The sequence below is a fragment of the Salvelinus alpinus genome, chromosome 5 (assembly GCF_045679555.1).
Source record: "Salvelinus alpinus chromosome 5, SLU_Salpinus.1, whole genome shotgun sequence".
In the NCBI taxonomy this organism is placed as follows: Eukaryota; Metazoa; Chordata; class Actinopteri; order Salmoniformes; family Salmonidae; genus Salvelinus; species Salvelinus alpinus.
The window spans coordinates 83,866,606-83,882,795 of NC_092090.1; the positions used below are offsets into that span (position 1 = coordinate 83,866,606).

Consider the following 16,190-nt stretch of genomic DNA (forward strand, 5'->3'; position numbering starts at 1 on the left):
TTACCTCTTCGGTGTAGAATGACGTAATTATTTTATTTTTTAGCGGAATGGGGTAAGGGAAATGCGTTATCTAAAAGAGATAGTGTCAATACGATATTTCAATTAGAACAATACTATATTTACATGTGGATTTTTATGCTATTAAACGTTGATATTGAGATTTTGCTAAGTTAAATTGTAACTCCTTATCCGACGTCACTCATGACGAGACATATTCTTCCGGGTTATTTTGTCATGCCATGTGTTGTGGGATCTGAATTCTGATTTTAGCAAAATGAGTTCTCAAAAAGGCAACGCATCTCGCTCTCGAGGACAGAAGCACCAAAACACGACTGCTTACAAGAACGACAAATATGGAGCAAGTGTTCAAGTAAAGGTACGGTCTATGACTGACTGGCTAACGTTACATAGCGCCGTCATTAATACAAGACATGATGGCAGTATGTTAGCAAAACAGTTGGCTAGCTAGCAAACCATTTGAATTAATTCTGTCTGGTAACTATGTCTACCTTCCGTATGGATAATGCAGTGCTGATTTTATGTCTGTTTTACTTTTCCCTGTGTAAATCTGGTGCTGATATTGTTGCAGATAGCAAACTCAAAGGTCCACGACGGGTTGTGCCAACGCTGCAAGGAAGTTATTGAGTGGAAAGTCAAGTACAACAAATACAAATCCCTCACCCAACCCCGAACATGGTTAGTACGTTACACACACATGCTAAAAATATATGCACTCAGTGTCGTTTGAGAACGTTTTGATCCAATAGAGAGCCAAATCGAGGTAGGATGTACCAAGGTGCATGCATATACCCCACGTATCTATGGTACGCCGTTTGGGTCTTTGCGTGTCAAAAAAGATATAACTCAAATAACACAATTCTATTATAGAATGTTGTGTGTGCTGAATTTGCACGTGCAAGCCAAGCGCCACCACAACTATCAGTAGCACTGTCAAAGCTGTACAAACAAGCACACACTGGTTGTGTATGAGTATGACGTTGGACAAAATGTGCACAACATTGCACAGGTCTTATTTTCACGATTTGGACATTAATTCGCTTAACAAATCTAATAAACATGTGGAAATGTGAGCAGGATTTTGTATTCCCAGTTGAAATAGTTAGGGAGTGTAAACAAAGTACAAACTTTTACATTTGAATTTCAATAGATCCTTGGTCATGTGACCTACTGACTTCTAACAAGGTTCAGAATCTACACTGTGGGCCTACACATTGCACACCCTTTAGTTTGTCCATTGTCATCTCGCATGTTTTTACATTAATTTTTCAAACTTTGTAATTTCAACAGCTCCTTGGTCATGTGACCTACTGGACTCAACCAAGGTTCAGAATGTCCACTGACTAGCCTTATACATGGCACACCCTTTTGTTTGTCCATTTTCATCTCACACAATTTTACTTGAATTGCCTGATTTGTTCCCCTGAAGGACAGTGTCACTCACACAGCTATTCACTTGGGCCTTCTCTCTGGGGCCTTCCAGGCAGGCCCCCATTGACCTGGTGACCTCTGACTCCTGGCCTCTAGGCCTACACTCCCTGCCCTCTCCCTGGGCCTGAGTGTATAGCTTACTCCCTGGAACTACAGACCTCCAGACCTCTACACCTGCTCTCCCTACCCGGTCAACACCCCTCTCCCTTGGCCTTACACGGAACCCAAACCGGCTGCGTGCGTGCGCCATCGTGCATACATTTATTTTGTCCCCCTACACCAAACGCGATCACGACACGCAGGTTAAAATATCAAAACAAACTCTGAACCAATTACATTAATTTGGGGACAGGTCGAAAAGCATTAAACATATATGGCAATTTAGCTAGTTAGCTTGCACTTGCTAGCTAATTTGTCCTATTTAGCTAGCTTGCTGTTGCTAGCTAATTTGTCCTGGGATATAAACATTGAGTTGTTATTTTACCTGAAATGCACAATGTCCTCTATTCCGACAATTAATCCACACATAAAACGGTCAACTAAATCCTTTTTAGTCATCTCTCCTCCTTCCAGGCTTTTTCATCTTTGAAGTTATATGGTGATTGGCATCTAAACTTTCATAGTATTACTACACCGACCGGCAACACAGTTGTCTTTCAATCACCTATGTGGGTACCTGCTTCTATAAACCAATGAGGAGATGGGAGAGGCAGGACTTGCAGCGTGATCTGTGTCGGAAGTAGAAAGGACTTTTATTTTGTCCCTTGGCAATGCGACGCGAGCGGTGTGGTCAGCCTGTTAGAGTATAGCTTACTCCCTGGAATTACTAAGACATCTATAGTCCCGCTGTCAGGAACCACGTGCTCCTGGTAACCCAAAACAGTCTCTGTGCTCCTGGTGACCCACCCGCTTTTTCCCGCTCAGAGACTAAATCCCCACTCCAACCTCCACAGCCTGAGTGCTGCCCACAGCCCCCTGAGTCTGAGGTCCGAGGTAGTCCGAGTCAGTGTCACCAGGGCTCTGAGTGCCCCCCGCCTTGGGGGAGGCCTCCTCGTGCACCTGGTGACACTTTGACTTCCACAGCGAGTCCCAACCTGAGTCACATTCCCACCAGAGGACGGGCCCGGGCGGATGGGTGACCACCACCCCCTACCTATCCAGAGCCCAATGTCAATGTCTTACGCCTTCTACCCACCTGAGCTCTCACACTCTGTGTCCGGCCCCTGGAACTTCTGCATTCACCTTGTAACCCGTAAGTAAAGGAGGAGGATGATGGAGGAAGAGGCCTTCCGTCCCCAACAAAAGCTTGGATCGAGGGCTGACTTTCAATAGATCGCAGTGAGTGAGCTGCTCTGCTACGTACGAAACCCTGACCCAGAATCATGTCGTCTACGAGTGATTTAGCACCAAGTTCCCCACAAACATGCATCAGGAGAGGGGCGGCAACTCATCCGGCCACACCCCAACCCCGTCACGAACGGCTCAACTCACCTGCCAAAAGAAGCAGGCTGTCCCGGGCCAACCGAAGATCTGCGGCGCTACGGTATTGGTACGTTTAGGGGGAATTCTGACTTAGAGGCGTTCAGTCATAATCCCACAGATAGTAGCTTCGCACCATTTGGCTCCTCAGCCAAGCATATACACCAAATGTCTGAAACTGCGGTTCCTCTCGTACTGAGCAGGATTTCTAATGCAGCAACACATCAGTATGGTAAAACTAACCTGTCCCACGATGGTCTAAACCCAGCTCACGTTCCCTATTAGTGGGTGAACAATCCAACGCTTGGTGAATTCTGCTTCACAATGGTAGGAAGAGCCGACATCAAAGGATCAAAAAGCGATGCCGCTATGAACGCTTGGCCGCCACAAGCCAGTTATCTCTGTGGGAACTTTTCTGACGCCTCCTGCTTAAAACCCAAAAAGTCAGAAGGATCGTGAGGCCCCGCTTTTAGTCTGTATTCATACTGAAAATCAAGATCATGCGAGCTTTTGCCCTTCTGCTCCACAGTATGTTTCTGTCTTCCCTGAGCTCGCCTTAGGACACCTGTTACCGTTTGACAGTTGTACCGCCCCAGTCAAACTCCCCACTTGCCACTGTCCCCGGAGCGGGGAGAAGCGAGAGCTGGCTCAGGGCTTGCCTCACCGGGTAAATGATAAAATTATAAGAGTAGTGGTATTTCACCGCTGGCCGAGGCCTCCCACTTATTCTACATCTCTTGTCTCTTCACAGTGCCAGACTAGAGTCAAGCTCAACAGGGTCTTCTTTCCCCACTGATTCCGTCAAGCCTGTTCCCTTGGCTGTGGTTTCGCTAGATAGTAGGTAGGGACAGTGGGAATCTCGTTCATCCATTCATGCATGTCACTAATTAGATGACAAGGCATTTGGCTACCTCAAGATACTCTTAATTATGTCCTGCTGTTTACACCCCAAAGGTGGTTTGAGTGCGACCGCGAAGGGTAGCATGCAACAGTCGGATAGCATCAAATTGACATCCAGTCGAGTCACGTCCGGCGGTATCATCAGAGGCTTTTCTGTCTTACAAACTGGACATCAGTTGCCGCTACTAACCTTCAGCGGGCGTTAACTGTTTTTTTTTACACCCAATCGACATCAAGTGCCAGCGCAATACTTATAGGATTGAAAACCAAATGCCCGTCGCAGTATCTAGCGGCACCATCAACCGGGTGTTGGAAGAAGCAACAGAAAATAATCATCCCCTTTCAATCATTTACTTTCCCAGTCAGCCGTCTGGGACAGAGCTATAGGAACCACCTTTACCAGCGCTTCATCAATATTCCTCACTTGACATGGGGGGGTCACAGTCACCCCACGGGTGATTTGAGTCCGACCGCGACAGGTGGGTACGCTCCTTTTGAATTTAATCAAGTTGACATTCAGTGATCCGTGCCCAGTAGGAACCTAGGCTTCTTCCATCCATTTTTGTGGGTCCACAGCAAATCACTGGGTGTGGATGGTACTACCCACATCAGGTGTAGGGCTCCCTCCCCAGACAAGCTGGAGATACCTCTCCCCACTTCGTAGGGCATGAGCCAGATCCATGCAATGCCCTATCACTGCGGGGCCAATGTTTTTAGTCTCCGCCTCGAGTCTAGTGAGTGTAGAGGAAACCTCCCCACCTACAAAGTGTGGTGTCCCGCACTCAGGCAAGCCTGAGGCCTGGTAGTGTCAGCTAATGGTAAGGCACATGCCATCTCCACTACATGCTCCAAGGAGTGTGGGAGGAGAGCTCCCACATAGAATGTGTAGAGTACAGCACCCAGGCGGACCTGAGACCTGGCAGTGTCCATAACCGCTAAGCACATTCCATCTCCATTTAGTGCTCCACTGTTAGCGGGACCAGCCGAAACCAACGTTGGATTCAAACTTTTGCGGTTTAGAGTTAGCTAAGTATACAGGGGACGTGTGTTTAAATGTTTCACCACAGCTACTCTGTGATCCGACTGATGTCAGTAGTACACTTTAATCATCTGTCTCCCAGGACTTAACTCCTCCCAGCCAAAGCCAGGGATGCGTTCGCGCCATCATTCTCTGGCTTCCTGTAAAGGTAAGGATTAGTTTACAAGAGCCCTACAGCAAATCATTGTCTGGTGGAACCGCCCTCACATTTTCATGCTTGACCAAAAGCCCCATATTCCAGGACCGAGAGCTCACAGGACGCCACAAAGCTTTCCAGGGCATGGGCCCCTCTCTCGTGGCAAACCCATTCCAGGGCGCCCTGCCCTTCACAAAGAAAGAGAACTCTCCCCGGGGCTCCCGTCAGCTTCTCCTAGATTGGTCACGTTACCTCACTAGACGCCTCAACCCGCCAGTCCGTGGACATTCTGAAAGTAGTTTTGAGGTCAGTAGGTCACATAACCAAGGAGCTGTTGAAATTAGAAAGTGTGAGAAAATCATGTAAAAAGGTGTGTGATGAAAATGTACAAACTAAAGGGTTTGAAATATAGAAGGGTAGTCTGGGGACATTCTGAACCTTGTTTGAAGTTAGTAGGTTACATGATCAAGGAGCTATTGCTTTTCAATATTTCTAATTTCATTGAATTCATGTAAAATTGCGTGAGATGAAAATGGACAAACTAAAGGGTGTGCAATGTGTAGGCCCCACTGAGTGTACATTCTGAACCTTGTTTGAAGTCAGTAGGTCCAAGGAGCTATTGAAATTAAATAAATAATTTAAAATTGTGCGAGATGTAAATCGACAAAAAAAAGTGTGTGCAATGTGTCTATGCCATCGGGTTAGCTAGAACCAGTTTTAGGAGTAATGGTTAAAGAGCTATTGCAATTTGAATAATGTGATATGTCACTATGTTGACAGTCCCTAACTGCTGTTGGTGGACATAAGGAAAACTACAGGTGAATATCCATCCTGAATCTGTCTTTACCTCGGTCCACGAACAATGTTTACAATACCGCGTTGGTAATAAGGCATTATTTGTTCGACCGCTACTTCTGGGGTAGCTAGCTAGCTTTAGCTTGGTACCTAGCTAGCACCAATACAACCAGCCTGAAAACAATGAACAGTAGAAACTGCAGTCATTTTCAATATTCTTAGCAATGATTTAGGAATCCTTGTAAGTATTAGCTAGGTAGCCACTTGTTGTTCGCCTATTGCAATTGAACTTCAGTTCATAAAAATAAATAACTAGCCAACTACTTAACCATGTTGCCCAAAGCTAACGTTATAAGCAGCCAGCTAGCTTCATCTGGCTAGTGAGGCTCGACCGGACTGGTTTATATGTTGCGATGCTAGCCACAATAAGGAGTAGGCACAATAGTGGAATTTGCAGTTTGCCTTCTGAATAAAAGCACCTCTTTTGAAAGTGATGCAGAATTTTACAATTGGTGGAATCATGCCATATTTAGACTAAATAATGTTAAACAAGGTTGGAATGTGAAGCAATGAAATGGGGTATCAGTCTACTTGGTGACACCCACAGAACACAACTGTGAAGAGTTTATGCAAATATTACCATTGTAGCACTTATCGTGAGACTGTGACTGTGTGAAATCACCTCCCAAGTCAGCCTATTGTGTGTATTGACATTCATATTGCACTGTACAGCTTTACCTAAGGATTGGGTATCAGTCTACTCAATACCAAGATATTTTTTCCCAACGTCCTCAGTTATCAGACTCAAACATCTGTGCAGTATTGTTTTTCCTCGAATCAATCAAATGTATTTATAAAGCCCTTCTTACATCAGCCAATGTCACAAAGTGCTGTACAGGAACCCAGCCTAAAACCCCAAACAGCAAGCAATGCAGGTTTAGAAGCACGGTGGCTAGGAAAAACTCCCTAGAAATGCCGGAACCTAGGAATAAACCTAGAGGAACCAGGCTGAGGGGTGGCCAGTCCTCTCCTGGCTGTGCCAGGTGGAGATTATAACAACATGGCCAAGATGTTCATAGATGACCAGCAGGGTCAAATAATAATAATCAGTGGTTTTCGAGGGTGCAACAGGTCAGCACCTCAGGAGTAAATGTCAGTTGGCTTTTCATAGCCGATCATTCATAGCATCTCTACCGCTCTTGCTGTCTTTCTCTGGAGAGTTGAAAACGAATAATGTTCAATTCACATAGTACGTTGGCAATAAATGTGGCTCAATTAAGTTGTTTCAGAGTCCAGCAATAAGAGCTACAATGCTAATGTTCTCTGGGTGTCACTGAGTAGACTGATGACCCATGTCATTGAGCCACAATCTGTAGGTAAGGCTGTACAGTGAAATAAGCATGCCCCCATTTACGATTCTAGTCTAATACATCCAGTGTGATTTCAACAGATTTTTGTCAAATGAACAAGTATTGTTGATTTTTTTTAAATATAACATTCCAACCTTGTTTATTATGATCTATTCAATTATGGCATAATTCTACTATTTGTATTCATTTGCATCACTGTCAATTATATAGTTTTATTTTGAAGGCTAACCGCAAAGTCCACTATTGTGGCTAATCCTTATTGTGGCTAGCTTCACATAGATGGTTCCAACCACCATTAATCAAATAAGAACTGTCTTATAAATTAGGGTTATTTTAGTTGACACCTAGCTATATGGTTAGCTAGCTAACTATATAGCTACTGAAACAGATTGTCGTTTTGCTATGGTTTTGGGGAAGAACGTTGTTTGCATCCATCAGTTAGCTAGGTTTTTATGACCAGCACTGTAGGTGCGCGAGAGAACCTTACCATCATCATAGCATACGTATTGATGAATCGTTGTGACTGACATATGAAATACGAGTGATTGTGTAATAACGACGTAAAAAAAAATGATGAACGCTTTGTGACGTGCAGTCATATTCAGGTCCTGATTGGTCAACAAGCTTATTTGACATTATTGGTGACCAATCAGGACCTGAATATGACTGCACGTCACATAAAGCGTTCATCATTTTTTTACGTCGTACACATTGTATTTTTTGACACGCAAAGACCCAAACGGCGTAACATACTTATCTAGCCCTACAAAGCTTGACGTCATGTTTACAGTTGATTGTTTTACATTTTAGATTTAGCTGACACTCTTACCCCGACTGTTTTACAGGAGCAATTAGGGGTTAGTGCCTAGATCAAGGTTTAGGTTTATTTTACACCTAGTCGGCTCGGGGATTCAAACCAGTTACCTTACCGTTACTTTACGGTTACTGGCCTAACACTCTTAACTGCTAGGCTACCAGCTGTACTTAATAACAGTAAGTACAGTTATTTTAACAGTAACATTCTGTCTTAGGGCATAAGTGTTGGAGTTAAGTACTCGGCAAATGACTGTACTTGTTTTAGCAGTACGCGTCCCGTGTTGGAAGGTATATCTGTAGACGGTTCTGATTGGAAAGTCGTCGTTTGCAGTGCCCAGGAAATAATTAAATGCACTTGTTAGATGCTACCACTCCAAATCAAAACCAAACATGCATGTCCAATTTAATTGTGTTTTAGTAGGAAAACCAAGGAAAGCTTTTGGGGATATGTATGGGTGAAATGTTGGCTAGTGAAGGGGTGTGAGAGGAGGACATGGGTATTCAGGGAGTGTTTCTATGTGTTTCAGTGTGAAATGTTCTCAGAAGACCGTGAAGGATGCGTATCACGTCATTTGTAAACCCTGTGCCCTGAAGCTGGAGCTTTGTGCCAAGTGTGGGAAGAAAGAGGACATCGTAATTCCGTGAGTGTTCCTACACTATGGTGTATGTGAGTCTAAAGCCCACAAGCAGTCGGCTAAGCTGGCAGAGGTGTTGCTTGGGAACAGGGATGTCTGTTTCTACTGCCGTCTACTGGTTGAAAACAAATAGTACACATTTACCTAATTCATTGTAAGCTAAATAATAACTATGTTCTCATTTAGCATGTAATTTGTTGTTTTGAATGACCGCTATCAACATACAACATGACACTGTCCTTTTGGATTTAAGAAAATGGAAACTACATTGAAGAAAAATATAAATGCAACAATTTCAAAGATTTTACTGAGTTATAGTTCATATAAGGAAATCAGTCAATTTAAGTAAATTCATTATGCCCAAATCTCTGGAAATCTTAAAAATAATGTAGCGATGGGGATCAGAAAATCAGTCAGTATCTGGCGTGACCTCCATTTGCCTCATGCGGCGCGACACATTTCCTTCGCATAGATTTGATCAGGCTGTTGATTGTGGAGTGTTGTCCCACTCCTCTTCAATGGCTGTACGAAGTTTCTGAATATTGGCGGGAACTGGAACACGCTGTCGCACACCTCGATCCAGAGCATTCCAAACATGCTCAATGTCTGGTGAGTATGCAGGCCTTGGAAGAACTGGGACATTTTCAGCTTCCAGGAATTGTGTACAAATCCTTGTGACATGGGGCTGTGCATTATCATGCTGAAACATGAGGGGATGGCGGTGGATGAATGGTACGACAATGGGCCTCAGGATCTCTACATGGTATGTCTGTGCATTCAAATTGCCATCTATAAAATGCAATTGTTTGTTGTCCGTAGCTTATGCCTGCCCATACTATAACCCCACTGGGGCACTCTGTTCACGTACACGCTGTCTGCCATCTGCCCGGTGCAGTTGCAACTGGGATTCATCCATGAAGGGCACACTTCTCCAACGTGCCAGTGGTCATCGAAGGTGATCGTTTGCCCACTGAAGTTCGTTACGACGCCGAACTGCAGTCAGGTCAAGACCCTGGTGAGGACAACGAGCATGCAGATGAGCTTCCCTGAGATGGTTTCTGACAGAAATTTGTGGCACAATTCTTCGGTTGTGCAAACCCACAGTTACATCACCTGTCCGGTTGGCTGGTCTCAGGTGAGCCCGCAGGTGAAGAAGCCGGATGTGGAGGTCCTGGGCTGGCGTGGCTTCACGTGGTCTGCAGTTGAGGCTGGTTGGACATACTACCAAGTTCTCTAAAACAACGTTGGAGGCGGTTTGTTAGAGAAATTAACATTAACTTCTCAGGCAACCGCTTTGCAATCAGCATACCAACTACAAGCTCCCTCAACTTGAGACATCTGTGGCATTGTGTTGTGACACAACTGCACATTTTAGATGGGCCTTTTATTGTCCCCAGCACAAGGTGCACCTGTGTAATGATCATGCAGTTTAATTAGCTTCTTGATATGCCACGCCTGTCAGGTGGATGGATTATCTTGGCAAAGGAGAAATGCTCACTAACAGGGATGTAGACATTTGTGCACAAAATTTGAGAAGCTTTTTGTGCGAATGGGACATTTCTGGCATCTTCTATTTCAGCTCATAAAACATGCGACCAACACTTTACATTTGCATTTATATTTTTGTTCAGTATAGCATGTTAGAGGGATCATTTATTATTAAATTTACCAGGGTGTTAATTGTTTTCATACCTCGAGATTAGCTCTATGTATAAGTAATGTTATAATAAAGGCATGAGAGGGTGGCCCACAGAATATTACTGCTCTCCAGTGCTTTATTGGAACACCATAATTACAGCGTTTCGACTATACAGAAGTCTTTGTCAGTCAGATAAGTAATGATAACACAGATTATTATGAAATGCGTGTGAGAATTCTGGCAACTTTAAATGGCCTTCAGTGGTGAAAACCCTTCTTGTTCAAGTACTCATGAATTTGTTTGAGTACTCATGTTAGTGCTTTAAATCTTGATCAAATGAAATTTTATTTGCATGTCTATAGCACATTTCTTACAACAAATGCATTTCAAGATGCTTAACAAATAGAAAATAAATCAAATGGGGGTGAAGGCAGAAAGTTATGTTCCAATTACTGGTTGTTCTGATACAACTAAACGTATTTTCACTGCACTTGACATGAACACATCTTAGCGTTTGAAATTGACTGCTTATAAATGTAACCTAGTAGTAATCCCTAATAATAATATGGGTGCGTAGGGAAGACCGGGGAAATGGCCTGTCAGTTTCAATATCGCCAATCAGGAACAAGCTAGAATCATGTGATTCACCGTGCACATGCTCAGTTTAGTTACAAAGTCATGTGAAGAGGCAAGTCACTGTGCCACGCTCAGCAAATTTTATTTCCCAAAATAGTTTTATGTTCAATAAAAATGCATTCATTCTTGAAATGCACGTGTTAATTATAGGATATTCTTTTAATGTTTCATTTTACCACAAACACTGTTACAGTATGTTACAATTGACCCTCGGTTGTAGCGCTCCTTGTTTGAGACAAAATTATGCATTCTGTTTGCTTTAAAATGATGATGGCTACAGTTGAAGTCGGAAGTTTACATACACTTAGGTTGGAGTCATTAACTCGTTTTTCAACCACTCCACAAATGTATTAGTTAACAACTATAGTTTTTGCAAGTCGGTTAGGACATCTACTTTGTGCATGACACAAGTAATTTTTCCAACAATTGTTTACAGACAGATTATTTCACTTAATTCACTATCACATTTACAGTGGGTCAGAAGTTGACATACACTAAGTTGATTGTGCCTTTAAACAGCTTGGGAAATTCCAGAAAATGATGTCATGGCTTTAGAAGCTTCTGATAGGCTAATTGACATCATTTGAATCATTTGGAGGTGTACCTGTGGATGCATTTCAAGGCCTACCTTCAAACTCAGTGCCTCTTTGCTTGACATCATGGGAAAATCAAAAGAAATCAGCCAAGACTACAGAAAAACAATTGTAGTCCTCTACATCTGTTTTATCCTTGGGAGCAATTTCAGGTACCATGTTCATCTGTATAAACAATAGTACGCAAGTGTAAACACCATGGGACCACGCAGCCGTCATACTGCACAGGAAGGAGACGCGTTCTGTCTCCTAGAGATGAATGTACTTTGGTGCGAAAAGTTCAAATCAATCCCAGAACAACAGCAAAGGACCTTGTGAAGATGCTGGAGGAAACGGGTACAAAAGTATCTATATCCACAGTAAAACGAGTCCTATATCGACATAACCTGAAAGGCCGCTCAGCAAGGAAGAAGCCACTGTTCCAAAACCGCCATAAAAAAGCCAGACTACTGTTTGCGACTGCACATGGGATTGTACTTTTTGGGGAAATGTCCTCTGGTCTGATGAAACAAAAATATAACTGTTTGGTAATAATGACCATCGTTATGTTTGGAGGAAAAAGGGGGAGGCTTGCAAGCCGAAGAACACCATCCCAACCGTGAAGCACGAGGGTGGCAGCATGATGTTGTGGGGGTGCTTTGCTGCAGGAGGGACTTGTGCACTTCACAAAATAGATGGCTTCATGAGGGAGGAAAATGTTGCTTCAATATATCCACATCATCTCAAGACATCAGTCAGGAAGTTAAAGCTTGGTCGCAAATGGGTCTTCCAAATGAACAATGACCCCAAGCATACTTCCAAAATGGCTTAAGGGCAACAAAATCAAGGAATTGGAGTGGCCATCACAAAGCCCTGACCTCAATCCCATAGAAAAATTGTGTGCAGAACTGAAAAAGTGTGTGCGAGCAAGGAGGCCTACAAACCTGACTCAGTTACACCAGCTCTGTCATGAGGAATAGGCCAAAAGCCACCCAACTTATTGTGGGAAGCTTGTGGAAGGCTACCCAAAACGTTTGACCCAAGTTCAACAATTTAACGGCAATGCTACCAAATGCTAATTGTGTATGTAAATGTCTGACCCACTGGGAATGTGATGAAAGAAATAAAAACTGAAATAAATCATTCTCTCTCGTGGTCATCCTAACTGACCTAACACAGGGAATTTTTTATCGGATTAGATGTCAGGAATTGTGAAATACTGAGTTTAAATGTATTTGGCTAAGGTGTATGTAAACTTCCGACTTCAACTGTACATCAATTTGTAGCAGACAAAGCTAAGTTGTTTGTATCACATTTTGAACTCAACTGGCCAAAAAGTAAAACAAATGTGTTACAATTAACCCCGATCCACAATTAGTTCAATAGGCTTTTGTGTCTGAATAACAACGTGTGCTGTTGGACCACTACTTTCAGGCTGTAAAAATCTAAAGGGTTGAATTTTTCATGAATATTTCTTTAATTCTGCTTTCACCTAATAGGGTTGACACAAAGAAGCAGGAAGAGGAGGAAGACACCAATCAAAAGAAGACAGGATGCACTCTGAGGAAGAAAGACTTAGATGAGTTTGACAATGAGGATTTTGGCAACTTGAGCAGTGACTATGAGGACTTTGCCAGTGACTCAGGTCTTGAGAATGGAGGAGGCAAGGCCCCTATCGCTGATATGGCACATGTTAGTTTCAAAGACTGAAGACAGCCAAACCAAGACCACCATAACTGTACCTCTACTCTATTCATTTAAATGTATTATTATACATATCCTCTGATTATACATACTTTTGCATAGAAGCCTCTTCACTGTAGATTTCACCACTCTCATACAGTAGCCTACTTGTATTTGGGGTTGGAACATTAAATAAACAAAGCCCACTTTCAATTAACTGTTTTGTAATAAATCCTATGGGATATCAATGTTTTAAGGAAGCGTTATCCTGTCGTGTTTTAAAGGGCAATTGACAAGCATTACTAGGATAGTCATTATGGTGACCCCGCAGTATTTCCCATTGAAAAAAAGATAACCCGTTCGGTAAGTATTCAGACCTTGACTTTTTCCACTTGTTACGTTACGGCCTTATTCTAAAATGGATTAAATTGTTTTCCTCCCCCCTCAATCTACACACAATACCCCATAATGACAAAGCTAAAACAGGTTTTTAGAAATGTTTGCAAATTTATTTTAAAAAACTCTAATGGAAATTTCACATTTACAGAAGTATTCAGACCCTTTACTCAATACTTTGTCGAAGCACCTTTGGCAGTGATTACAGCCTCGAGTCTTCTTGAGTATGGTGTTACAAGCTTGGCAGACCTGTATTTGGGAAGTTTCTCCCATTCTTCTCTGCAGATCCTCTCAAGCTCTGCCAAGTTGGATGGAGAGCGTCGATGCACAGCTATTTTCAGGTCTCTTCAGGGATGTTTAATCGGGTTCAAGTCCGGGCTTTGGCAGGGCCATTCAAGGACATTGAGACTTGTCCTGAAGCCATTCCTACATTGTCTTGGCTGTGTGCTTAGGGTTGATGTCCTGTTGGAAGGTGAACCTTCGCCCCAGTCTGAGGTCCTGAGCGCTCTGGAGCAGGTTTTCATCAAGGATCTCTCTGTACATTTCTCCGTTCATCTTTCCCTCGATCTGACTAGTCTCCCAGTCCCTGCTGCTGATAAACATCCCCACAGCATGATGCTGCCACCACCATGCTTCACCATAGGGATGGTGCCAGGTTTCCTCCAGACGTGACGCTTGGCATTCAGGCCAGAGTTCAATCTTGGTTTCATCAGACCAGAGAATCTTGTTTCTCATGGTCTGAGAGTCCTCTAGGTGCCTTTTGGCAAACTCCAAGCGGGCTGGCATGTACCTTTTTACTGAGGAGTGGCTTTCGTCTGGCCACACTACCATAAAGGCCTGATTGGTGGAGTGCTGCAGAGAAGGTTCCCCCATCTCCACAAAGGAACTCTGAAGCTCTGTCAGAGTAACCATCGGGTTCTTGGTCACCTCCCTGACCAAGGCCTTTCTCCCCCGTTTGCTCAGTTTGGCCAGGCGTCAAGTTCTAGGAAGAGTTTTGGTGGTTCCAAACTTCTTCCATTTAAGAATGATGGAAGCCACTGTGTTCTTGGGGACCTTCAACGCTGTAGATATTTTTTGGTGCCCTTTTTAAGCCTTGAGACAACTGAGACATGGATTGTGTAAGTGTGCCGATCAAGGGGTGAATGAGGAAGACAAAATATTTAAGTACTTTTGGACTGGGTATGGTAGTAGGTTTGTGTTAAACACAGCAGCATTGCAGTGCTTTTCACGCTCAACAGTTTCCTGTGTGTATCAAGAATGATCCAGCTAACTTTACACCACTTTGGGAAGCATCGGAGTCAACATGGGCCAGCATCCCAATGGAACGCTTTCAACACCATGTCCTGACGAATTGAGGCAGTTCTGAGGGTAAGGGAGGTTATTATATATTGTTATTTAAGCTCTTTGCTTTCCTCTGTTGGCCATGGTTGGACATCGTCTCTCAGTTCTCTCACTTTCAGGATAAGGCTATGGGGACATTGTGAGTCATACTAACTTGTTACCGTGCTATTACCAGAATTCATTGATGATCTCAGAGCGGGTTTTATTTAGTGCCTTTAGTAATGCTCACATGGGTTTGTTCTGCTTTTTCAAACACACGTAATCGAAAACGCATGATCAAATGTCTTGTGACATGCTCTATCTAACTTAAAAGGACAGACCCAAATAACAAAACTTTCCTTACCTTGAAAGCATAGTCAAATCAAATTTTATTTGTCACATACACATGGTTAGCAGATGTTAATGCGAGTGTTGCGAAATGCTTGTGCTTCTAGTTCCGACAATGCAGTAATAACCAGTAATATGCAAATGCAATCCTTCCTTGAGCAGAGTCTGCTTTAAAACACCACAGCATCTGTTAATGCTAGAAAGGCTGTCTTGCTATCAATTGAGACCTTAGTGTGCATGTGCTTTGAAATATGAATAGTGTTTAAATTAAGAAAACTATTTTATTTACATTTTATGAATGATAAAAAATATAACCAATGTTTCTAAAAGGCACCGTTACAGGCTTTAGTTTGAGGTTGGTTGGCACAGGTGATATTCAAGAGCTGTACAGCCCATGCTTCAGTTGGCATGAGCGATGTTTGAAGAGCTACATGGCTATTTAGCGCTTCCTCTTTAAGTTAAAGCCTTTGTTGTCTTATTTACCCTGTTTGGCTTGTTCCACCTTTTTGATTTTATTTTTTGTTTATCATGCAGATCTAGTGGGCGTCCATGGCGGGGGTTTGTTAAGACCCTACTTGAGTTTGCTTGGCCAGCACCCAGTGAGTAAGGAAACCCCATGGATGCCTTTCACTACCCGTTTTAAAACCATACCCGCTTTCTTTTGGTTGTCAGTGGCTCATTTGTTAGATCCCTTTTTCACTGGAGTAACCATTTTTTGTTGTTATTGTTGAACTTGACAGTATCCTTTTTTGATTTTGTTCATTAGACATTTTAAACTCCAAGCATAGCCTCTGGAAGTAGTGCACTGAGCCTTTTAATAGTCCCGTATTAGTGGACCCATATAGTCATTTGTAGGTTTGTGCAAATTAATTATTTCAGCAGGCTGACTAAGTGTCTCATTTGTTGAGTGCTCTGTGCTACTTTGAATTGTTTTCTCAATAATTTTGGATGCAGATTTTAAATGTATGCCAAACACC

At 43.0% G+C, this 16,190-nt stretch overlaps 1 protein-coding gene across 2 annotated transcripts; it reads left to right on the forward strand.

The window, feature by feature from the left end:
* Window positions 1-2: 2 nt before the first annotated feature.
* Window positions 3-13,409, forward strand: LOC139577061 (uncharacterized protein C9orf85-like). 2 transcript variants are annotated; one of them, XM_071403814.1, is made up of 4 exons: window positions 3-376; window positions 590-696; window positions 8,512-8,625; window positions 12,966-13,409. In XM_071403814.1, the coding sequence occupies exons 1-4, from the start codon at window positions 275-277 to the stop codon at window positions 13,174-13,176; spliced, it is 534 nt and encodes a 177-aa protein (XP_071259915.1). In that variant the 5' UTR covers window positions 3-274; the 3' UTR covers window positions 13,177-13,409. The 2 variants fall into 2 exon arrangements, with proteins under 2 accessions (XP_071259915.1, XP_071259916.1); XM_071403815.1 differs by having other exon boundaries at window positions 96-376; window positions 8,512-8,651.
* Window positions 13,410-16,190: the final 2,781 nt, after the last annotated feature.

What these genes read in the sequence shown, in the direction of transcription:
- LOC139577061 (XM_071403814.1), top strand. Translation starts at nt 275, where the DNA reads ATGAGTTCTCAAAAAGGCAACGCATCTCGCTCTCGAGGACAGAAGCAC. An exon ending in GAGCAAGTGTTCAAGTAAAG is followed by an intron (nt 377 to 589) that starts GTACGGTCTATG and finishes ATATTGTTGCAG; the next exon opens with ATAGCAAACTCAAAGGTCCA. An exon ending in CTCACCCAACCCCGAACATG is followed by an intron (nt 697 to 8,511) that starts GTTAGTACGTTA and finishes TATGTGTTTCAG; the next exon opens with TGTGAAATGTTCTCAGAAGA.